The following is a 25,245-nucleotide window of genomic DNA, read 5'->3' on the forward strand; positions in this document are numbered from 1 at the left end:
GAACAAACCATTTTACAGGCTCAAGCGTTTGTTTCACAAATAAAAGTACTTTAGAAACGTTTTTTTTTTTAACAAATAACTTCTGTACTGTACTGTCAAATAATAATTCTAATCATCGATGTGAACAGAAGACTTCAAATTGCGGAGATTAGCACCGCCCACCGCGACCCGAGTGATTGGATTAAACGGGAGAAAATTAAAAATGATTATGAAAAAATACAAAGTAGAGTCGGACAAATAGTGACTCAGGTGTATTTCACTGCTCTTCAGACTGAGCCGCTGCATCCTGACGTAATGTTTTTTTCCTGCAGTCATTAATCCACAGAGCTAATGCAGACTCCATCTTTACCATGGTCTTGTTGCGGACAGTTGCAACCCTTTTTGCATCCTTATTAAACCTTATTGCTGCTGTCGTCCTTATGTTTTTTTCTTCCTTCTTTATGGAACGAACGGAAGATTCATTAATTCCGTAATGCCGACCTACAGCCGCAGAGCTTTTACCTTCCCTTAGCATGTCCAGAAGTTTAACTTTACCTGCGATAGATAGCATCTTCCGCTGCCTTTTGGGCCCCGCCACAGGTGCTTTTGTCGGTCCAGAGCGTTTTGTCGACATTATGGGTTTTAGAGAAACTCGAAATTACAAGAGAATTTGCACGTACGTAATGTAAATTTGGCGAGCTGTTTTACGTACGTGTACATATTAAACTGCAACGTTATTGACGCACAGGTAGAGAAGAAGCGGAGTGACTTTTTAGCCAATCAGAATGCAGAACACAGTGCACGATGCAAATCCGTGAAGTAGCGAAACCGTGAAAAGTAAACCGTGTTATAGCGAGGGATCACTGTAGTCCTTTTCTCTCTTTGAAAGCAGTTCAGGGTTGTTGTGGATTCTGGATTTTAAAGAGGCTGATTATTACACAGACAGACCCACAAGCATTCCTCGAACTCAGCGTCGTCACAAACACATTCATCAAAGAAAGTGATCCTGCAGTGAAGCTTGAAGGAAAACTGCTCTTGGATCATCAGACTGGTTTTATCGATCGACTGCTTGTCGGAGCAGCTCAGTCGAACTGTTCAGTGTTTGAAATTCACGGCGTCTGTGCGTTGTTTGGCTTTTTTTAATCATGGTTTCTACCAATAGAATCACCTCATTAGACCTTCTTTACATCTCTAATTGATGTGTTCTTTCACGGCATGTAAAGTTAATTAGTGAGAAGTAGAGGAAGCAGCCTTCATTTGTTCTGCGAGGTTATTTTGACAAATATCTGGAACGCTGTAGAAATGCCAGTCGAAACCACGCTTATCAAATTTCAGTTTAATAAATGCTTAGAAGGTCCACCTCTGGCCACGTGTCCCACGGCGCTCGCACAGGAACTCCACCGCTCCGACTTTCCCTAATCCAGCCCCACCTGGTTCCAATCTCACTCAGTCTGCGGGTCTTTATCAAAGCCAGACCCTGTTAGGAACTGGTTTTATCTCCTTGTTTCCCCTTCAGTGTATCTTTGATTCAGATTAAAGAACCCTTCGGGGGGTTTAGACCCACTCCAGCATGTGTCCAGCAGGAAAATAGTGGTTTCAACACTTCGACTCCGTGGAGTAGATCAGTTTACACGAGGGAAACGAGTTTCCATTTAACGACGCGGATGTTTCAGAAAAGACTGACGGCTTAATGATGCAGAAGTGTGTGTCATCAGGTTTGATTTACTCTGCAAACATGTTGTGTCTTTGTCCTCGTCAGATAAGACGTCAGCACGGCCTGATGAGTTTTTTTCCCGCCGCTGTCACTAATGGAGGGGGGATGTCAGTGGTAATTGACGCAGGCTGCAGTTGATTACGCTGCTCGAGGTCTGGTTCGCGAGGGTGCGACTGGAGCTGGTTTTGCACACAGTAGCAGTGGGAGCGTTTTAACTGGGAGCAGGTTGCGTCACAGTGATGTCTGGTTGTGGGGAGACCACAGGAGAGGCGAACAGACATGTTAACGAGCAGCACCGGACGGACCGGTGCCGCCGCGTCACGCCGACCGTCACGGTGACGGCGTGCGGATCCGGACCAAACACGTTTTCACACCTCAGTTTGTCTCTGAGCCGTTTGGTGTCGTCAGCTCAACACCTCCACCTGCCTGTAGGCCATGTGAACCTTCTCCAGGCTGGACAGCGCGCTCACACCAGAGGAAAGAGTCAGTGTTACGCAGGTGTTTACTGACCGTTGTCTCAGATAATTCAGTGATATAATTCAGCATTTTTCCATAGAACCACGACAGTGTCCTGTGTTTAAATGCAAGGCTGGTAGGACCGCACAGTTTAAACTGGAAGTCAGTAGAAGACAGTTAACATTACATTTTGTGTTATAATTTAACTTATTTTTAAGGCTGCAGGTTCAAGTAGAAAATAAAGTCTAAATTATTATAACTGTTAAAAAGTAAATATGATTTAATTTGGCCAAGAAGTATAAAACAAAAATACAATGTAAAAAAAAATTAATGATCCTACATTTTAAATAGTAGTGTAATAGTGGACTGTATTTACTATTATTGGATTATTGTCAATGATGCATAATGTGTAAACAGCTTTTTAATATAGTTGGTTATCTACGATTAGATCATTTAATCTGGATGGATGAAATCTGATTTATTATTAAAATTTGATTAAAAAATCAATTAAAATTTGATCTATTTGGTGTTATAAGAAACATTTTGTTCATTTTAAAACAAACCGAAAACCAGCTGATTTTGACAGAATAATGTTCAGTTTCAGGGAATCAGAAGACGTTATACTGAATACTTTTTGCACATCAGTAACTAGTTACTGTTGCTGCGTTAAAGATGAAAACCTGTGGAGCTGTTTTTATTTTTTTGTTTTTCCAAGAGATGCAGTTCAGTCGGCGTTGTATTCCAGAACAAAGTGAGGCCAAGCTGTGGGCAGATTAACGTGCTGACATCACTTCCTGTCTTTCATCAGGCTTTCTGAAGAAGCAGAACATGTTCCTGGAGTCGAGAATCTACTCCACCAAACCTGTGATTTTAGTAAAGTGAAACAGCAGTTAATTTGTTGGGATAAAACAGCTAAACTCTGAATGTTGCGAGCGTATATCATCCTAACTGTTTCTCTCCTGTCCACGAGATCCACCTGCACTCGCCTCAAACATCATCGTTCAGATATTTCAGCTGCAGCCTTTGCTTTCTCAAATCTCAGCACTTCACAGAAATATCGCGCAATAATATAGCGCAGCGTTGGGAGGAGTGATGCTGCCGCGCTGGAGTCATCTGTTGTCACTGATGTCCGTGTGTTTTTCTTCCACTCCTTCTGTCCGCCGTCTGCAGGCTGAAGCGTTCGCCGTGGAGAAGCTGGCTCGGCTGCTTCGCCCCGAGCACGAGGAGCTCCGGAGCACCACCTTACGCCTCCTGCTCAACCTCTCCTTCGACACGTCGCTGCGCGGCCAGATGGTCCAGACGGGACTCGTTCCCAGACTCTCCTCGCTGCTCGGTAATTCATCCGCCCGCTCGCTAAAGATGGTGTGTTCCTGACCGTCCCTGCGGATGTGTTTACTGCTCGGCTGTGTGTGTGTTTATGACTGTTGTGTGTGTTTGCTTCTGTATCGGGGGAGCCAGACTTATGTCATCCGTCGCGAGCCGGCGGCGGCGCCTCTGATTTGTTATTTCTGAGGCGAACGTGCAGGTGCAGCTTTCACGCAGCAGCCACAGCTCGAGCCGCCTCTGGTGACCATTAGAGCAGTGACCTCCCGAAAGCTCCGGAGCACGTGATTGGTGCGTCATCTCATCGGCGGGCGTGTGACACAGTCAGAGGCATCTCTGACAGGCCTTTTGAAGCCTCTCAGGGGGAGGCTCGGGTAACGGTGCATAATTAATATAATATATTTGTTAGAATAACATGCCAGAGCCTCTGCACAAATGTTGTTTTTGTAGGAGCAGGCCGGAGAGGTGGAGGGGTCTGCAGAGATTTAGGCAGGGCTGTTTTTTGGGAAGTGGCGGGTGGGGGTTGCTCATTCAGGAGGCGAGGCGCACACATAATATAAGTTAACGCTGAAATATTACGCCCGCTCACAGGTCTGACACTGTTGAGTTTGCCGTGTTTGCGTGTTTGCGCGTGTGTGTAATTCGCCCTGCGTGCGAGCCGAGGCGTCATCAATCATCTGCTTTCACTGCCGACCGTCCTCCTTCCTCCTGAACGAGGACCCCGGCCTTATCTGTGAAGAGGGAGGATGGCGTGGGGGCCGCTCTGTCAGCCTCCACCCGCTCCATCCAGACCTGACCTGAGGCCACGACCCCTAGTGATAAGATGAAAGTGAGGGAGCCTCCACTCGTCATCATCACCCCTCACTCGACCCCTCCCTCCACCACCTGAACCCAGCAGAGAGACAGAAGATTCCTCTTTGTCAGCTTCATTTTTTCATTTATATTTTACTGCTGCAGAAATGTTTTGTCGGTTTGCTGACAGAACAGAACTGAGGATCCACTGATCAGAGAAAGATCTCACTGATCAGCGATCGTTAGCTGCAGCCTCGTTTGCAGCTTCGTCGCTCATCCAGCGTTTTTCGTTCTGTGGTCATCACGTTGCATAAACAAATTAGGGTATTTGAGTGGGGGAGGGGAGCCTGTTATGTGGTGTGTGATGTCTCCGATGACCAAACCCAGCTCACTTATTTATCCAGAAAATGCAACAACAACGGAGCGGCGCTGTCCGCAAACCGAGCCCAGACGCCTCTTAATGTGCGCGGGTGTAATTTTACGAAGGTTAGGCGGTTTTAAATCAGGCTGGGGTGTAATTGGAGTTTAGCTCTCCCACTAACTGCCCATGAACAGTCTAGTTAATTCTTAACAGCTCCCCCTCACCTTTTTTTTTCCTCTCTCTTGCCCCAGCCCTACCAGTGTTTTGAACATTTAATGGGATCTCTCTCTTCGCCCATAAAGGATCCTCCATCCTCCTACCAGCAGAGTGAGGGAGTTCGCCAGGCCTGGAGGAGCTGATAGCCTGCGTGTGTGTGTGTGTGTGTGTGTGTGTTGTTTTCATGTGCATTTTAAGGTATTGGTTGAGGTAAAGGATCGCTAATGAGAAGCACATGTTCTGGCCAATGGCTGGCTGTGCTGGAAGGGCCAGAGCAGCGAGCAGCGGAGCTTTAACTTATTAAAGGCAGTAAAATTGATGCTTCCTCCTGTTTTCCCAATTAAAGCTAGAAGCCGTCCCTCCTCGGCCCGCTCTCCCTCCTGTGATTCCAGGGGTTGGCCGAGCACATCTGGATCTAATACTCGGCGATAAGGCTCCCCGTACGGCCGGTGACTGAACAAGGCTGGGACCAGTTTTAACTGGACCTGGTTTGGGCTTTGGAGGCTGGTGGGCATTACAGGAGGTCTGTCAGTGGTTCTGGTCCAGTGAAGAGCCTCTCTCTTAACACTTCTCTTAATGAAAAGTTCCCGGGTCAAACTCTGGTCTGAACTCTATTAATTCTCCCTGGCTGGCTCCTCCTTCAGGCCCCCAGCCCCCCAGCTCCGGTCAGAGGTCAAACTCATAAAGGTCCTGGGCTCACTGACAGTCTAACACTCAATCCATTCTGTCTTTATCTGCCTCACGCTGCTGCTGAGGCTTGATAAGCTCACAAAACTGTAGCGACAGGGAATGGACTGATTTTATTGGACAAACAGTAAAGGGTCAGTTCACCCAAATTCCAAAAAGAAATGATTTACCTTGAGCAGGATCCATCGATGCAGATAGTTCTGGTTTTATACGTCCAGGTGTTGATATATGTGCCTGTTAGACCTCTGGCTACACCACAATACAGTGGAGGTGAATAGAATTTAATTTGTAGCACTCACAGCGTTATTCTATCAATATTTTAATGTTTGCATACAGTCAGTCGATCCATTGTTATGTAAAAGGTTTCGCTCATAGTGATGAATTACCTCCAGACTCTACATTCAGAGCTTCTCAGCCTCTTTTTGCTCATAGTTTTGGTCAACACTTTTTCCGTGACAAGGTTTGAGGTTTTCAGCTTGTTCCACTGCCTCCAAGTGAAAAAAAAAATATATATATATTAATGCAGCTTTAAAGAAAATTCAACATGAATGTGTCTTTCCACAAACAGTGTCCCGGTTCCTCTGGATGATCCACAGACCTCACCGTCCACAGTTTTCACTGGAACTGCTTCATACCGAAGAAACGGTCCCTGTGTAGGCCGTCCACGGTGAGGTCTGTGGATTATCCTAACGAGGAACTGGCTCACGCTTTCTGGACTGAGGAGGTTTTTTTTTAAATGATAATGCTGCACATTAGTCTGTCCGCAGTGGTTTGACTTCTCTTCCCTCTGTGGCTCCATTGGTTCCTACTGAAGAACAGATATGTACTGTCATTATAACAAACAGGAGGAAATAGTGCATGAGCAGTGCTGTATTTTCAGCAGCCGATTAATCCACATTTGGTGCTTTAAGACAACAATGGAGGTCTATGGCAGAGTTAGTAGATACATTCACAGCTGGTTTCACTCTGGGATGTGATGATAGTAAGTAAAATACAGGATATCAGCAGGCTTGATTAAATGATGTGAGTAGCTCAAATTAAGTTCCATTCACTTCCATTGATTTGAGATGGAGGCAGAAATCTAGATATCTAAATAACAAATGAAGTTGTGAGAAATTTTTTTTTTTCTAATTTGGGATAATCGTCCCTTTAAGCAGCATGAAAAGCTTACCTTTGTCAGCCAGTAGTCTGCTGCAGTTCCACATTCATCCCTTAAATATCGTCTTTCCTCTGGTTACCTGCCGTGAGACGCGACAAGCTGAGAAACTGCAGTCGACTGATGCTGATTCTGCACCGAATACCCTCTGACCTCCAACAGGAATCACTGTTAAAAAGGCCATTCAGCCCATTAATATTTTCTAAAAACACACAGCTCTCCTAGATGTGGTCATTGGCATCCTGCAGAGCGTTACGGCACAACCAGTCATTCATCCATTGACTTTCCTCCTTTTGCTCTGTTTACGTTGCAGCTGACGAGGGCCAGAGACAGCTCAGCATGTGCATTCTGTACCACATCAGCATGGACGACAGATTCAAGTCCATGTTTGCCGACACAGACTGCATACCGCAGGTAAGACTGGCTAATGTACACCGCCGGCAGACCAAGACAGACACATTAGCATCGGCAGCTAACGCACCCGGGAATTAATGCATGAGAAGCAGAGCGAGAGGGAGGGAAGCATGCCACATCTGGAACCGAAAACCACCAGAGGGCTGCTGCTCAGTCTTTGCTCGCACTGCGATGACAACTTTGTTTTTTCTCCTCTGCCTCTCTTTCCACTGAGTCCTGGAAAGATCTTTGCCTCGTCCTTTTCTGTGTCTTCATCACACATTATCCTCTTCATCGCCGTTCACAAACCGGGACCTCAGCACACAAAACTGAATTGTTTGTGATCGCGAAAGTTAAGTTTAGCGCTGAAGCTCGGACCCCTCCAGGCCGATTTCTTTCAACTTTGGATCATAACATTTTGGTTGAGGTAGACCCCTGCCTGATTGAGTTGACCCGGTCAGCCGCTCCTCTCCTCGTCAGCGATTAGCTAAACGTGCGTTGTGTTTGTTTGTTGGGATCGGGTGTAAATGCCGGCCAGATGTGGCCGGCAGAGTCGGCTGTTTGTTCAGAAGGTCACGCCGGCAGCAGATCTGAACCGCGGGGTCCCCCATGGCAGAAAGGATGCCGGCTAGCAGCATGACCAGGATGTGACCTCTGACCCCCGCCCTGAGGCCCGCTCTCTCTGCCCTCCTATACCCCTTTTCTGAAATCTTGTCCATCCATCTCTTGCTCTGTTTTGGCCTTTTGTCTGAACTAGGCCTTCATAACAAAAACTGCCATTTTTAAAAAATGTACACCAGACCATCATGTAGAGAGGGAATATTTGCAGAAAAATGAGACTTTTATTCTCCTACCCCCCAACACCAAACCCCTTTCGGCCCGTATCATAGCGACTGTCCCCCCCTCTGTCCTGTTAGTAAAATTCATTCTCAACATTCTGCTTCAGCCCATTTCCCACCTTTCATCGTCCCTCACCTATTTTATACTTTTAAGAGCTCTCTCTTTTATCACTTTCCCAGGCTGGTGACTGACCTGCCCCTTTCCCCCCTCTCCAGCTTTTAATGGGGTCACTGTTTGGAGCTGGATGTGGGGTTCCAGAGCAGGGATGTCAGGCGCGAGGGAGGAGAGGGACAGAGGTGGAGGTGGAGGTGGAGGTGGGGGTGGGGGCGGGGGCGTTTGCGTCGGGTGGACTGCAGCGTGGCGCTGCGGCCCTGACTGGGCCCCCGGTGGCTGTCTGTGGTAAATAAGCAGAGGCAGGTGCCAGAGAGTCTAGACGGGGCTGATTTGGGGTCCGGGGCCCCTGGTATGTGATACCTAACCCAGGCCCAGCCCAGCCTTTCTCTCCCTCGCTCTGATTCCTGACTCCTCACAGGGAAGCAGTGCACCTCTGCCCCCCCGCCACCGCCCCCCTCGGCTCAAAGCTTTTCCTGTTTAATGTTAAATCAGCGCAGGAGAGACGGACAGGCCGAGGGAGGAGGTGGACGAGGTGGAGGAGGTGGGTGTTTGGGAGGCTGCCTTCCTTTTATCTCCAACACTCTCCTTCTCTTTCTGAATCACAAACTCACTTTTTATCACGACTCGTCTTCCTCCTCCTCACCCCCCCGCTCCTCTCCAGGCCTCCGGCTTCGATGGCTGGCTGTAGCATGGTGGTAGGAGATGCAGGAATGCAGTTTAAAAATCTGAGGCCTTTTACAACCAGACACACACACACACACACACACACACACACACACACACACACACACAGGATGGAGAAATGTTGGTCACTCTGCACGTTTTGTGACGATTCTGCACACGATGACCACGTGACCACTTCTCTGTGTTATTGACTTCTTTGGCCTGAGTCTTGGAGATTATCTGACATCAGTAACCTGTGATTGACAGCTCATGAAGATGGTGTTCGACTGTGGGGAGGACAAGATGGATGTTGAGCTCATCTCACTCTGCATCAACCTGGCTGCTAACAAGAGTAACGCTCAGGTGATCTGTGAAGGTATGAGCCCCAAAGACAGGATAAATTCTTTTACCCTTCCTCGTGTTGTTAAAGTCTAAAATGAGCTTTTCCTCCTTGCATCCCTCCTCCCTGTTGCTCTAGGTAACGGTCTGAAGATGCTGATGAAGCGCGCTGTGAAGCTAAAGGATGTGTTGGTGATGAAGATGATCAGAAACCTTTCTCAGCACAACGGGCCCACCAAAAGCCTCTTTCTGGTCAGTACCTGGTCTTTTAAAATCACAGTTTGGGGCTTCGTGGTGGTCTAGTATTTAAGACGTACTGTGATCCAAGCGCTCTCCCTCTGATTCTGACCAGTCGTCTTTGATGTGCATCACCCCGCCTCTCTCCTGCACCACTTCCTGTCTGTTCCTATAACTTCAGACATTGTCTATTTTCTGCATTAGCAGCAGTAACTCATGTTCATGGTTACAGTACAGACGGGACCTGCTGGTAGTTTATGCTGCAGCACATTTCATGGTACAGACTCATCAAATTGTTAAGAAATAAAGAAAACAGGGCTCAGTAGTTAACTCAGTGACTCCACGGTAACGTCACGTTAGCTTACCCCGAGGAATGATGGGAACTTCTTCAGTAGGTTTTCTGACTTCTGAAGGCTCAGAATGTCCAGTCAACTTATGTCCCTTCATATCGACAGATTCACTATGCGGCGAATCAGAAACTTTATTGATGGCACATCTAACTGTCGTACCTTACCCTGAATTCTGAGCGTAACAACATATGACGTACCTTGCTAGAACATGTAGTGAGAACACTATAAGCCTCAAGATAAAGAGGGTTCAAAGTTATAGTTGAATGATGTTTTTTGGTTTCGTTTGTGTATCAGCCGTCATTTAAAACTCTCCTCTCAAAATGTTTCTGTAAGTGTGTAATCCACTCCCACTCCTCTGCCTGCTGGTAGGATCACGTTGGTGACCTGGCGGCTCAGATCAGCGAGGACGAGGCTGAGGAGTTTGTGATCGAGTGTCTGGGCACGCTGGCCAATCTGACCATCCCCGACCTGGACTGGGCGCTGGTCCTCAAGGAGTACAACCTGGTGCCCTTCCTGAAAGACAGACTCAAACCAGGTGTGTGAAGCACTCGCTGCATGGATGCTGATCTCCTGCACCGTCTGAGAGTTCGTTTTTTACATGGTAACTTTGAAACTCACTGTGAAAGAAAAGCTTTGAAGAGACAGTAAAGCATCCATGGATGCTCCAGCACGATAACCCTGCCACAGTTCTCATCTGTCTCCCTTTAAAACCAGAGGCCAGGTCTCTTCCCGCCCTCACTTAACCTCCAGCTGATCCCCCTAAATCACCCTATCAGTGAAGTGTCACTGGTCGTGGATGATACGAGGACAGGGGACCCTCATTAGGGTCTGGACCTTATCTTTACCTTTCATGACCGCTGACCTCCTAACCCCGTTTCCCTTTTTTGTCTTTGTTAAAGCAGAATTAAAAGTCTAGAGTAACATCTTTAGGTCACTTCATTAACTTCAATAATGACAAGTGACACAAACAGAAAGTATAACATTATTATTCAGTTTCCTGCTGAGTCACCAGGACAGCCCTCCATCAGTCTGTTTCCTCTTCCTGTTCCTGGTCCATGCGTCATCATTTTTTGAGTGTGAACTGTGATGTTATTGGGTGGATCGTCATGCTGCAGCCAGTGTTGCAGGTCCTCTGTGGTCTGGATGGTGTTTAATTATTTTTTGTTTGAACTGCTTGTTTTTTGAAGTGAATTTATTGGAACTGGGTTTTCCTTTTAGATCAAGTCCAGATTTTGCACCTGTTAAGATGTACGTGGAATCTTAAAAGATCCATGTTTGTCCCTCTGATTCGGCTTTTCAGCCAGGCCCAGCGGCACCTCTCTCACTGGGTGTTTTGGTTGATAGTGCCGACACAGAGCCAGAGAAAACTTATTTTGATGTGTATTTGTACCAGTGAACAAGTGTTTCTACAACCTCGTTTTTCATTTAACAAAAGACTCCAAAGAGGACAGTTCTAGAACTGATTGACGACTCAGACATCGGGCCGATGCTCAGGAACTTCAGTCCTCTGTAGTCCACCACTGAACCCCTGAAGAACTTATTCTATGAAAACCGGTCCCTCAAACAGGAAGTGCTGATGAGTCATTCATTGATCTTCCAATGAGCCACTGGTGATCCGTTAAAACAGAATAGACGTCTTCAGACACAAACGGAAAAGAGCCGTTTTATAACCTTATTTTTCCAGCGTGGTTTTCCAGACGGCGTTGGTATGAAGACGCAGCAGTGAACTCCAGCAGCTCTGCGTGGACACACAGATGTGTACCCACACTGTCAGAACGGGGATGTTTTCCCTGGCTCCGCACCCTCACATTCAGAGGCCAACTGTTTTACAGGATCAATGAGGTTTCTCTGCCCGTCGGCCACTCAACTTGTACTTTTCCCTGATGTCAGGTTCTGCTGAGGATGACCTCATCCTGGAGGTGGTGATCATGATTGGCACGGTGTCCGTGGATGACTCTTGTGCAGCCACGCTGGCCAAGTCCGCCATCGTTCCCGCTCTCATTGAGCTGCTCAATGGTAAGAACCAAATCCTGCTGCAGTGTTTCCTGAGCTTTGGGTCAGGAAGGAAAAAACTGCCGTAAGCCAGTTTCTGCTCAGACTTCAGCTCTGTTGTTGACTGTAATTCCAGGAAAACGATGATGTGATGATTGTGAAACGGCTGTGACTGTAATTTGTGTTGTCTGAGCAGTAAATCAAATCGTCGTTCGCATGATTGTGTTTTTGAATGACTGTGACTGACTATAAATTACTGTATAACACCAATTTAGCACACTGCTCAACAGCAGCAGGATGTCTTCTGCTGCCTCTGGAGGAGGATGCTGCACAGATATCGACCTTCTTTTTAATCTGGCTCTCACAAGTCCCCAATTTTATGGAAGAATGATACTAAATTGGAACAGTTATTGTCTTCTATCCACCTAAAAACACTTGTCTGATTTAAGTTAACCAACCGCCTCGATAAAAGCCTAAAGTTTTAGAGCAGCAGTGATAATTAAGGTCATCTAAGGTTAAAAGTAAAAAGCTTCAGGAGTTGAAATGTTGGTGATTCTCACCAAATGTTAGAATGTGACAGCGGTGAGGAGGGGTCTGTTTGGTTCTTCCTGACCTGCACAGACTGATCCAGGTGTCTCTGGAGGTTGATTTGATTGGAGGACTTTTAATAGTATTGGGGGAAAATGCATTTGAATGTCTGGAAAGAGGTGTTGAGTCAACAAATCAGAAGAAAACTTGAGAGAATCGTCTTCATTTTGTTTCCATCTCAGCCCAACAGGAGGACGATGAGTTTGTGTGTCAGATCGTCTACGTCTTTTATCAGATGGTCTTTCACAAAGCCACCAGAGACGTCATCATCAAGGACACGCGTATCCTTTTCCTCATTTCCGAGGTATTGTGGACGTTTCTGTCCCTTCAGATGAGACACGTTTTTAGAGACATGAGACATGGAGAGTGTTTGAGTGTCTTCCACCGCAGTCGTGGTGACTCTGTCTGTGCAGTGACCCCTCCACAGCTGCTCTGGTGTCTCCAGAGTTACTCTGTTTTCACTGTATGTCGCCATGCTACCTCCCAGCACCACCCTGTATGTATCTCTCATCACTGTTTATTCCCATCTGCATCACCATAGCAACGTCTTTAACCCCTTGATATAGTTTTTTTTAACCCTCTGGGTATTCTGAGCTGCCTGTAATTGTACACAGTTGTGGTCAAATTACAAATATGCTCTCTGTCAGCGTGTCCTGATTGATGTTTTTCTTTCTGTGTGAAGAATATAACGGGAATATCTGGTTTAAGCTCTGCTGTGGGAGGGAGGGGCAGAAAGTGTTCTCTGTCTCTCAACCACCACATCCTCATCTTTCCCCGTTCCATCAATGAAGAACGTAGAACCGATTGATCGGGAATAGAAAGATCCCCGAGAGCATGAGATGTTTTCTTTCCTTGAGTCATAATCACAGAAGCCCCTGCTTACCTGATCGACCTGATGCATGATAACAACGCAGAAATCCGCAAAGTCTGCGACAACACGCTGGATATCATCGCTGTGAGTATCCAGAAGCCTTTTAAGGTGCTGTCGCTTCTCCAGCTGTTACTTCAAATACAAGTTAGCCCGATTTGTTTAACTAATCACCGAAGTCACAAGACTTCCGAGACTAGGTTTAAATAAAAATACATACATAATCCTTTCAAAACTGAGCTCACAGACTGCTTCAACAGCAACAGATGAAGAAGAAGACAGTATATATGTGATGTGCTCTGATTTGGTTCCAGCAGCAGTGTGCTCGTTCACTCCTCAGCTGGGATGTTGGTGAAAACACAAATGGAGATGTGACGAGCACCAGCTATAATAATCCATCTTTAGGGTTTTAAAAGGAGGTTTTGATGCAGCATCGGGTCATAAAGCAGAAGCTGCAGCGCTGTAGTTTGTCAGATTACCGCGAACCGACGTCACGCAGTGAAACAGACGCTTTTCGAGGTGTTTGGAGGTCCGGGTTCAGGGCAGTCTCCAGACCTGGAGAGGAGGTGCTCGAAAACCCAGAAAATGCCACGCAAGATAAATGAGATAAGATTCAGATTTTATTATTAAAGAACAACACAGAGCGAGTCAACGGTTCCTCCCGTGTTCTTACACAGCAGTCAAACGTTCTCACCTGCTCCTGATGTGCTCGAGTCCGGTTTGACATCAGCGATTAGCTAACTGACGAATTCCTAAATCACCTCGTGACTGACAGGTGTGGTCAGCTCCAAGTCAGCGCGTGATCGCTGCCAGACCTCAGATCAGCGTAATTAGCTGTAGATTACAGCCAGGCGGCGTGGCGGGGCAGAGGAAGTGTTTCATTGAAATTATCAGTGAGACCTATTAAGATGTGAACCACATGAAAGGCAGCCGGTGAGCTCTGGAGAGTGTCAGCGGCTGGACAGCAGAGGTGAGACAGAAAGCAGAGCCGTGGACACACACACACACACACAATCATTACTGCTTGGCAGTGCGGGCTCCTTTTGGCCGCACACGCCATAACTGTGCGGTTCTGAAACGTTCGCCTTTGATCAGTGTGGCCCCCGCTCGTGTACAAACACACACAAACACCCACACATGGCTTCACAGGCGACTTTGTAGATGCTCCAAGTGGGACAGAGGCCTAATTCACAGGGATATTCTTAGCATGGCCATATTTCCAGAGTTGTTACGCACTTCCTCCCCCCCGCTGTGATGAGCTCATTCTGTCGTGAGCTCAGCTGCTAATAACTGATTAGTCATATTAAATAAATTTAAAAATCTAAGTTGGTCAAAGCTGAGTCATGTAGTATTTCAGCCTGTGATGAATGTGACTGAACGAGTGGCTGTCAGTGCAGCGCGGGGCCGGCGGCAGAGAGCGGGGCCCGCGGCAGAGAGCGGGGCCGGCGGCGTGACCCTCAATAGGCCCGTTTGAGTCGGGGCCGTCGGGTGGCCGTCGGTGCCCGCGGGGCTCTGCTCTGCATCTCAGTGATTAATCTCTCAGCTCGGGGCGTCGCGCTCTCAAAGGCCGCCTTTATCGCTCCCCCTTCAGCCCCCGCGGAGAAAAGAAAACAGAGTTTTATTAGCTGTAGTGAGAAGGACGGAGACGACACACATACCTGCACAGACACACACACTCTGTTTCTCCTCCTGACACACACTCAGGAAGCTCTCTGAGATGGATCATTCTGCTGATCAGGATCACTTCACTTCACTATTGATAACCTCAGACAGGAAGTGTCTGATGAGACTGCAGGACTGCTGCATCTCTGACTGCTGTGGCTCTAAGGAGGGTGGTGTCAGTCTGTCTGTCAGACATTTCAAGATTCAAGATTCTTTATTGTCACTGAGCATCACATGTCAGTGAAATTTTCATTGCAACCCCCATGTTAGAAACAAGATAATAAGAAAGATAAGAAAGATTAGAAAGAATAAAATTAAGATAACTACAATAAAATAAACCAACATGCAATAAAAATGTTCGTAAATATAATTAAAAATATACCAGAATGAGAATATACTAAGGCAATAAAATATACTAAACAATAAACAATAAAATATACTCAGTGAAATGTACCGACAGCAGCTGAAATATACTAAAATGTATATAAACAGTAATCAATAAAATATACCAATGAAATTCTGCACATCCATCGTTCTGCACAGAGAAGCTGAGGGTTCAGCTGTAGGAACGAGAAGAAAAACACATTTTTGACTGGGGGAGGACTTGAAGATGAACGATCCTGTGACTGTTCCTGTAGCGCCACCAGCAGGACAACGTTTTCATTTGTCCTGTGAAAATCTGTGGATTGCCACAGACACTCTGAATCTCTTTACTTTAGCGCCACCATGAGGTTGACATTTGTGACTTAGATTGAAATTTCTCAACAGCTGTTGTTGGACGGGTTGCGTGAAGTTTGGTTCAGACGTTCCTCTTCTCCTCACACTCAATTGTTATCTCTGGTGATCCTCTTCATCTCTGGTGATCCTCTTCATCCATCTATCATCAGGTCAAAATTATTATTTGATGACCAGACACCTCCAAATAATCACACTCCCCATCAATTGTTAGCATGCTAACATGCTAAAGTAAGATGATGAACATGGCAAACATGAAACCTGCTGCAGCATGTTAGCATTGCCATTGTGAGCATGTTAGCATATATAAGGCTGTAAACCTGATTTCCACAGTTAGTTATGACTGTAAACACGGACAAACCAGAACCTCACCAAACAATATGATGACGAGTTTGTTTCTGTCACCTGCTGTGAGTTGTGACAGTGATTTGTGGACAAACGTCTCTGATATTCCGTCTCACTTCACGTCACTGCAGGAATATGACGAGGAGTGGGGGAAGAAGATCCAGACCGAGAAGTTCCGCTGGTACAACGGTCAGTGGCTGGAGATGGTGGAGAACCGTCAGATGGATGAAGCAGAGGAGCCCTTCCTGTACGGGGAGGACGGAGAGTCCTTCATCGGGAACGGAGACATCCTGGAGGGACCCGACCTGTTCTACAGCGCCGGTACTGAGAGCGGCCGTCTGTTGGAGAACAGGCTCATTTGGTATCAACACTTGAGTTTAGCATCGTTTCATATTTTAACCCTTTTTTTTACTGTTTGATCCAGACGGGATCATCTCAGCAGACGGAGCCATCAGCCCGGAGTTCTACACCGACTTCCTCAATGGAGAGCTGGGACAGACTGGATACCTGGGCAGGTATGGAGCTCGCCGTTCACCTAAACCCGAATCCAGTGAGAGATTCTGAGTCGTTTCAAATCCCTGGTGTGTTTGTGAGTTTAGGTTTAGCTTCAACATTTGTGATTGAAATTAGAAATAACTTCTTTGATATCTAACCTGTCAAGTGGTGAATATTCTGATCCTGGAGCCCATCAAGAAAACAAAATCCACATCGATCTGTATAAGCCACTTATATATCGTAACCATGGTAACGTGTATGGATGAGGGTGCAGAGATTTTGGAAAGTGGAAATGTGTTCAAACAGAGGAGCATCGTTCTACCTGTTCATCATTATCAATGACATATGGACCACATGAGACCCAGAGAGGTGCTGCTGGGACCTGCTGGGACCTGCTGGGACCTGCTGGGACCTGCTGGGACCTGCTGGGACTGGGAGGTCATGTCCCCACGTGGGTCCATGTGGCGCTGATAATGCAGGATAGCAGTCGTCCAATCAGTGAGATGAAGAGTTACCTGCCAGGCGACATGACTTCATGTTTACAGCTTCTGGTTCAGCGTGTGAGCACAGAACTAACAGTGAAGGCAGCTGTTGATCCTTTTTCCCTTGATGGAGTGAACTGAACATGTGAACCGCGTTTCATTTGGTAAAAGTGACGTCAGCGTCGGCCAAGACGGAGAATCCTGAATGTTTTATCGCTGCTCTTTGCTGATAGAAAACAATGAAGATTTTTAAGACTTTGTTTGGCGCCCTGATAGCTCACCTGGTGGAGCCCAGCCGCCACCCGGAGCCCTTTGCTGCATGTCTCCCTCATCAAATACAGACAGAGAGGCCAAAAAAGTCTTATAAAAAGACATTTGTTAGCCGCTGAGCTCAGGGAATAAGGTTATCTACTGAACCTGAAACTGGAGACTGAGCTGAGCCAGCTATCAGACCCGGACCCAGCCCTGCACCCCCCTCACACACACACACACACAGTATGTGGTGGTGGGTGTGAGTCTGATGGAGGCTGTCAGCAGGGCAGGTTGTCTTCGTCCAGGAACACTGACTGTGTCAGAGAGGAAACACTAAACTGTGAGTGTTCAGCTTCAGCTCATCCCCTGGCCGGCGCCGCCCTCTCTTCTTGTTATTCTGAATCACTATTCGCTGATCTGTGTTATTGAACCAGGCCGGGCCTGAGTCAACAGGCCTCGCCAGTCCCAGAAGGCATCGCTCCACCCTCGATACTGCAGCTTTGAGAACAAACACTCCCAGGCCGTCTCTCTGCCTCCACCTTCTTGTTTCTCTCTTTCATTCCTCTGTGGCTCCAACATATCAACGGCTTTAGTCCCAACACGCCGCCGACATTCCACAGCGAAACACGAGACCGGAGCCTGGGAATTAAAAATCAATGCTGTTATCACTGAGATGGACTCTGAGTTTCCTCTGAAGCCGTCTGTAGTCCCGTTACCGAGCGGCGGCTAATTCCACTCGCTGCTGAGATGATGAATAGTTGAGGAAGTGGGGGGTTTATTCTGAGTAATTTGTCTTATTTATTATCAAACTGCTCTTCGCGTGCGATAAAGCTCGTGCCGATGGATTTTTTTTTCTCCTCCCCCCTCGCCGGCAGGAATGTTTAGCTTGGCTGCCGTTGAGAGGCTGACTGTGATTGGCTGAATCCGCGACACAGTCGGTCCAACCAGAGGCCGGCCAGAGAGAGAGAGATCCCGACCCGCTCATTTCTGTATTGTCTGTTTTCGCTCCGTCTCTCTTCTTTCTGGCCCCCTCCCCTCTCTCAGCTTTGTAACTGATACCTCTTAAATATACCGAGAGCGCCGGGGGAATCGGCGTCTGCGAGACTGTTTTAATTTGGCCGCTGTACTCTGAGCGATCCAGGTTAACACAATAATCAAAGCCAGCTCCGGCGCTTATTTTAAACTACGTGTGAACCACGGCGTGAACGGGGCCTTTAAAACGGACGCAGCGCCGTACAATCTGCTGTTTGTGTGAATGTCTCAATGAGCTTCAACACCAGCGATGAGCGGCGTCATCAGTGGAGTTTAGTGCAGCGTGTCGCTGTTGCAGTATGTGAGCTGACGTGTGAAGAGACAGAACAGGAACCTTTGAATAGAACCGTAAAATGAGGTTTAGGTTAAACATGAAGATGCATCAGATATGACTTCTGTGTAGAAATAAGACTTTACAGACTCTGAGGCCGGATGCTGCTCGACGCTTCGGTCGGAGTCTCCGTCAGTAATCGAGAGGCGCGTGATGAAGTGAGGCCATGTCGGCCATATTTAAAAACTGTCACACAACAAGTGTGTTTTCACAATGTCCAGCTAAATGATCTTTATCCTGGGATTTATGTTAAAAAACAAATATTACGCCACGATTTTTGTAAATACTCAAACATCAGGAGGACCAGCGGGGGTCTGGTTATATTGGTGACAGGATGTGCACATTTTTTCATTTAATTTATGTAAAAGTTCTGATCTTCTTCTTTTTTTCAAAGAGGTTTTTGAGTCTTGAATTTACAACCTTTATTGACACTGATTGAGTGACGTCACGGTGACGTTTACCTTTTAAAGTTTCTGGTATATTTGCTGATAATGTTGTCGTTGATCTTTACTGGACAGTTGATGATACACAAGAAAAACAGGAAATGAGCGGACAGATGGAGACGTGCAGGACGGGGACGTTTTGGTTTTACGGCATCTGTGAAACATCCGTCTCACGACATCCACATCTCCTCAGTAGCCAGATTTACGGGTTAACTCTTAATCTCTGAATGTTAAATCTTTTCTTCAGAGCAGCGAGCGTTAAGTCCTGCTCAGGTTAAACGCTCTGAACTTTGTGGTTTACGGACAGAAGGAAAGATTTCCCAGAAGTCTTAGCGGTGCTTTAGTCGGGTGGTCCAATAGAAAGAGGCGTGACAGACGGACGGTGTGTGACCAGAGGACCGAACCCCTCCCAGTCCGTCAGGATGTGGCGGGGGCGCCGGGAGTGAAGCGAGGTAAAAATAAAGGAGGAGAAGCAGAGCACCGTCACAATCAGGTGAGAGGTGGAGGTATGCAGGGAGGGAGGGGTGGCGGGTTAGCCGTAACCTGAGCAGTGACAGCAGGCGGAGATCAAAGCGGGTTCCTGCAGGACAGACGCAGGGGGGGGGCGACGGGTCACACCGACGGAGGAAAAGGGCCTGATTCCCTTTCCTGTTCACTACCGAGGAATGTCCTCTGTGGGACGGGACGCGTCCCCGCTGCCCAGCCCGCCGCTCCTCGGGGGCCAAACTGGCATTCGTGGGAACACTGGGCCCCTTGTTTCAGTGACCCCCCAGCCACCATCGCCTCATTCTGTCACACAGGCAGGCTCATTTGCATGTTTGATACAGAGAAACATCACAGCCGACAGCAGCTGCATCAGGCGTCATTCGATCAGCACTGAATGAAAGCGCCGCTCGCCGTCTGCGGCCGCAGGTTCCCCGATTCTGCTTCTGACTGCGTTTGAGAGCCGGTGTTCCAATCAGCTTTCCTCCTCAGTCTGACTGTTTTTGATTCCTGTCGTCCTTTTTCATGAATCACTGGACACATGCAGACCCCGTCCAACACTGCAAACAGCAGCAGAGGTGTCAGCTTCACCCGCAGGTTAGCATCCAAAATACGAAGACTAGGAGAAGAGTTCTGATCCATTTTCCTGTCCAGACTTCCTGTCGTTAACATCATTATGACGTTCGATCTCACCTGAGCTGATGATGTTTGAGGCGATGCTGCACTCGGTTGAAGCTAAAGGAACCGTGAGTCCAGAAGCTCTTTAGAGTCACGATGAGGCTCGATGAGGCTCGATGAGGCTCGACTGATCAGACGTTTCTTAGCTTCGGTGTGAAAGAAGCTCATGATGGCCTGAAGTTACTGAGCTCAGACTGACGTGATGGAGCTTCTTCACTAGTTTATGACATTTTATAGACAACACAATCAAAACATGAATTAATAATGAAAGTTCCAGTTTACAACAAACACTCAGTGCGAAGCTTCATGGCGATGAATCCAGTTTTTACTCAGACGCGTTCGTTGTCCTGGTCTAAACTTTAAAACCTGTGAATGAGAACAATGAGTGAACTTCAGGACTCGGGTCCTGCACGGGTCCTGGAAGTCCAGGGCGGGGTGCAGCTGGTCAGGCGGGCGGGCGGTGTGACTCAGAGCTCCAGTGTTCTCCGGCCTCCTTTAGCCGGGCTCTCAAATCCCCCCTGACAGCCGTAGCGTGCGGAGAGGAAAAAGACATATTTCTGCCCGGGGAGGAGGGAGAGGAGGAGGTGGTTGGAAGGGGGGGGGCAGGGGGCAAAGGCAAAACAGTGAGGAGGAGGAAGGGGGGGGGCTGCAAGCTGTGTAACTGATCGCTGGAAGTGATTTGGCTAAAAACAACACGTCATTATAGGCGCTTGCAGGGGCAAAGCAAACAGCTCGTATTTTAGAGGAGCGGCAGCTAAACGCGCTTTAAAGGAAAGACGGGACATGTGTGAGGGGGGTGTCATCCATCAGAGCCCAGTTTATCCATCAACCCCTCCGTCCTGCTCCGGCCGGGCCCGTCACTGCGACCCCACCGCCAAGACCCAGACTCCCAGCAGCTGGTCAGAAGATGGAGCGTGAAATCAGCCCCCACCACTCACATCCCCATAGTAACTGATTTATACGCTGCGGACGCAGGCCTTTTATCATCCCCCTCAACAGGCCCCCGTTGCCGGGCGGAGGCCGGCCAGGTCCTCCAGGTTTGGCCGTCAGCCCCCGCCCTCGACACGCCGTTGTGTTTTGACATCTCTCCGGTTTTTATGGCTTGGCCGCTCCGCTGTTTACCCCTCCAGCCATGAGCCGTCTGTAGCCCCCACACTCACTGTGGATGTCCAACACCTGCAGCACGGCAGATGAATATTACATTAACTTTTTATGAGGCTTTTTTTCTCTTCTGGTACTGTGACTGAGTGAGAGGTCTGGCCCTGGAGTGATGGGCGGGGGGGTTGTTCCTGAGAGGTGTCTGGTGTCTGAGCGCCCCCTGCTGGTGGTGCTGTGCAGTTAATGGCCCTGAACTGTGAGCCTGAACCTCGTGTCATTGGACCATGACGCTATGTGCACGGCCAGGTGTGACCGTGTGTGTCCCACCCCCCTAGGACTCTGTGCAGACCAGTTAAGTTCTTCCACCCCAAACTGGGAAAGTTTCTTCATGGAGCCGCTTTGTGCACGGAGACGCTGTCATGTTGAAACAGGAAAGAGACAAACTGGTTTCAAAAGAAAGAACAAGTCCAGTACATTTCGTGTGTTTTACTGCAGTACATCCGTCTGATGCTATAAAGCATCATGTGACATGTGTGAGAGCGTCTGATCTCACCTGCACATCCATCCAGTACACCTGCAGAGCACTGAAGTGCTTCACTGTGATGCTGCGCTGCGTTTCCACCCACAGTCCTCGGCTTGTTTTTCTAATTCATCTTTGTTATTTTTGATAATGCGCTCAGATTTGTGCCATCAGGCCGTCGTGCTTACTCCTGATTCTCCATCTGTCTTCTCTACGCACACATATCAAGATTACCTCTCGATTGGCCAAACACACCTGATCCGGCCAACCAGGTGTGGAAGAATTATCCGAGCTGCTAACGTGTCTTAATTAGCCAAACAGACACTTTCGTGCTTTTGTGTCCAGCTCGTGTTTTTCAGTCATTCAGTGAGTTAAAGTACTTCTTCTCTCAGTCGTCACCTCATCCATCAGTGTACTGGTCAGTGTATTCTGTGGTTTCTAATCCATGCTCGTGCAGCAGTCTCTGTGTGAGTGGATGAAGAAGCTGTTCAGCCCACGGTGGCGCTCACACCCTCATGAACAGTAATGAAAGGATTTGTGTGCGAGCTTCCGTCTCCTGCATCAGCTTGTGTTCATGTTTCCTCTCTCTCTCCCTGCTTCAGTGCGTCAGAGCAGTTCGTCTCGGCCGATCGACCCATCAGCGCCTACGGCTTCCGCCCCGACGAACGGCTGTTCTACAACTACAGCACCGCCTCCCGGTAAACCTGCGGCACACTGACTCGCACGCACACCGTACAAACGCCGGTACCCGCCGAGCGCTGCGGCAGCTGCGTGTAGAGCAGCAACATCGTCGACACGCGTCTGTTCTTCATGCTTCTGTCGCTGTAAAGACTGATCGTCTCTACACTCAGATGTATGTTTCTTGATGTTGAAGCACCAATAGTGAGTCAAGTTTTGTTTAAATATACTGACGCTCATTCAGGGAAAGTTCCTGAAACAAGGGACTGTGAAGGGACCAAGTGGAAGAATCTCACCCAATGAAAGGTTGTTTTTAGAATATGGAGTCAGAACTTAAATATGAACCCTTTAAACGTGACAAACATTTATGTTGTCAGTCTTAGCTTTCATTATAGTTTAATGTTGACTTTGTTCAAGAACACAAAGCTTGATGTTTTCCTGTCTGATGGTAAACTGGGCAGCTGCACTCTGATTTATCTGAATGTGTCTTTGTCATAAACTTTAGACAAAAGAAAGCATCAAAAAATGTTTTTAATACTGTCATCAAATCTCATGTTCAGACTTCCTCAGTGCTGTCTGACTTCCTGTCTGTGGCTCTCCGCTCCGAGCCCATCGGTTCCTACTGAACATGTAGCTCTTTCTCACTGATGTGTTTTTAATGGAGGTCTATGGCTCAGAGGAAGAAGAGGTACACACAGTTACTGTTAGCAGATACTTTCACTGCTGCTTCGAGTCTGAACATGAGATTTAATCAGAAGAGGAAAACTAAACAACATCACCACATTTATGCTCTAACAGAGATCATACCTGTCAGTGGTTCCCGACTTATTTTGCTTGTGGCGCCTCATCACAGGTCCATTTTGATCTGAGGGATTTTTAGGAACTTGAAGAGAAGAAAGAGAAGCGTCTTAAAAGAAACAATGAGAAAAAACACACTTTCTGTCTCGTTTTTAATCAGTTTGGTCTCAGAGAGTGAGAAGTTTGGGAACCACTGAGGTATGCATTCTGCAACAAGTAGTTGCATTAGAATAATTTGCACTTTATGTTACTGCTCAGTGCTTTCTTAATGGATTTTTAGGATGTTTGCTGTAATAACTCTGTAATTTGGTACATATTTATAGGGAAAATACTGTATGTAGAATGTTCAGTTGGTACAGATTCAGATTAACCAATGCCTGTTAATTTAACCCGCAGAGGCTTTTATGTGTCTACAGGAACGCATACAGTTCAACATAGGAATAAAATACAGTGGCCAGTAATAAGTGAATAATTAGTAAATATTTACTCGGGCTTAAAAGGAGCTTTTCTTTCAAGGAAGTTACTCTGGAATGGTCTTTTACAGCATTGTCTTCAGTTTCTCTATAATAAGTACCAAATTAGGCCGTTCTTTCCAAGAAACTTGCTAAAAATAATGGACCATAAAATAAAGAGTGGCCATTACTCTGTTGTTTTGCCTTTGCACACTCACTGTCTCTCACTGGAAGCCCTGCAGTCGACTGTAGAAAATCTGGGCGCTGGATTAAGATGTCATTTATCTTTATTTCTCTGAATGTAATTTAAGAGGAAATATTAACAGCCTTTATTGTCTTATCTTGAAAAATGTGTTTTAAATATGAACAAATGCTCATAAGAATCTCCTGCGTTCTCGTCCTCGATGTGCCTGGAGCGCCGCTCGCCTGCTGAAATATGAGATACTTCTTCTGTGGTGCAATATATCAAATAAATGGAAGGAATATTATTGTAGTCAAACTGTATTTGGTATCTAATCTGTCACAGATGTTGGATCACTTGCAGGTTTTTTGATATTTCTCACTGCGGTGTGTCTGTTATTGGTTAAAAAAAATGTTGTGGACCATAAATAAATAATGAAAGCATCATGCTGTATTTGTTTTACTGGCAAATAAAACCATTTATTGTTTGTGTTGTTTTCCCAACATTGAAACCAGAGAGTGGAGAGCTCACACACGTTTGTTTATAGACTTATTTTATTATTATTAATATTATTTCCACACACTGTTTCCATTAGCCAGCGTTCCTCTGCTGGACAGTTTCAGATGTTCCTCCCTGTACTCACACTGAACTGTCCCACTAACCATGTCTGTAAAAGATGCTCTGCACAGGTAAAAGGCACTTGGCAGAGCCGATGCTCCGGCACAGCTGTTCACACTCGGACCAGTCTCTACGGCAACCGCATCCACGCGACAAAGACCGTCATCATGTGATTTAAGGCACGTGGCGGCAACACGGAGGTACTATAAAGGCACTTTGATGAGCTGCTTCTTCACTTTCCCTTTTAGTTAAAATCCTTCAAAAAAATCACATTAAGGAGAAGTAAACGGCCTGAACTGCAGCTTTAGCATCAGTTTGTTAGTGGTATTGATCCAGCTGATCCATGTATGTGCTTCAATATATTCACATATCTGTTGCATCATTTCTAAATTAATCTGTGACTCTACTGAGGAGTTTCATGTTGTCGTATCAGTCTCACGTCTGTGTGAAGAACAGAGCTGGAGTCAGAATGTGGTTAGCCTAGCTTAGCATACAGAAACAGCTAGCCTGGTTAGCCTGAACGTCGCCTCTAAAGATCACCAGTTATTATGTTCTATCATCTTTGTTCAACCGAACACAAACAGAAATATAAAATTTGTGGTTTTAGGTGGATTTTTTTGCTGAAACTGTTTATCTGTAACAGCTGGTGGTGGAAAGTATGTGTACTGAATTTTGGGGTTACTAGTATTCTCAGTTTTTGGTACATCTCTACATTTTACAATTACAATGCATCACTAATAATAATGCAGTAAAAACTATATATACATATGACACTCTGAACAGTGCCACACCAGCTGCCCCAGCTTCCAGTCTTAATGCTAAGCTAGGCTAACCACAGCCTGACTCCAGCTCACATGTAGACATGAGGCTGATATCCACAGAAGTCTTAGAAAC

The 25,245-nt window shown here is 46.9% G+C and overlaps 1 protein-coding gene across 1 annotated transcript in view; it reads left to right on the forward strand.

Annotated features, from left to right (window-relative positions):
* Positions 1-24,243, forward strand: part of kifap3a (kinesin-associated protein 3a) — a 32,995-nt gene extending 8,752 nt beyond the window's left edge. The window contains exons 10-20 of the mRNA XM_041934662.1: positions 3,320-3,482; positions 6,998-7,098; positions 8,962-9,070; positions 9,173-9,285; positions 9,990-10,155; positions 11,511-11,636; positions 12,383-12,481; positions 13,070-13,155; positions 15,942-16,131; positions 16,235-16,325; positions 22,227-24,243. Coding sequence (XP_041790596.1) covers positions 3,320-3,482; positions 6,998-7,098; positions 8,962-9,070; positions 9,173-9,285; positions 9,990-10,155; positions 11,511-11,636; positions 12,383-12,481; positions 13,070-13,155; positions 15,942-16,131; positions 16,235-16,325; positions 22,227-22,326 — 1,344 coding nt within the window. The 3' untranslated portion in view covers positions 22,327-24,243. The remainder of the gene's footprint in view (positions 1-3,319; positions 3,483-6,997; positions 7,099-8,961; positions 9,071-9,172; positions 9,286-9,989; positions 10,156-11,510; positions 11,637-12,382; positions 12,482-13,069; positions 13,156-15,941; positions 16,132-16,234; positions 16,326-22,226) is intronic.
* The last annotated feature ends 1,002 nt before the right edge of the window (positions 24,244-25,245 follow it).

This window comes from Chelmon rostratus, chromosome 4 (assembly GCF_017976325.1).
Source record: "Chelmon rostratus isolate fCheRos1 chromosome 4, fCheRos1.pri, whole genome shotgun sequence".
Taxonomy (NCBI): domain Eukaryota; kingdom Metazoa; phylum Chordata; class Actinopteri; order Chaetodontiformes; family Chaetodontidae; genus Chelmon; species Chelmon rostratus.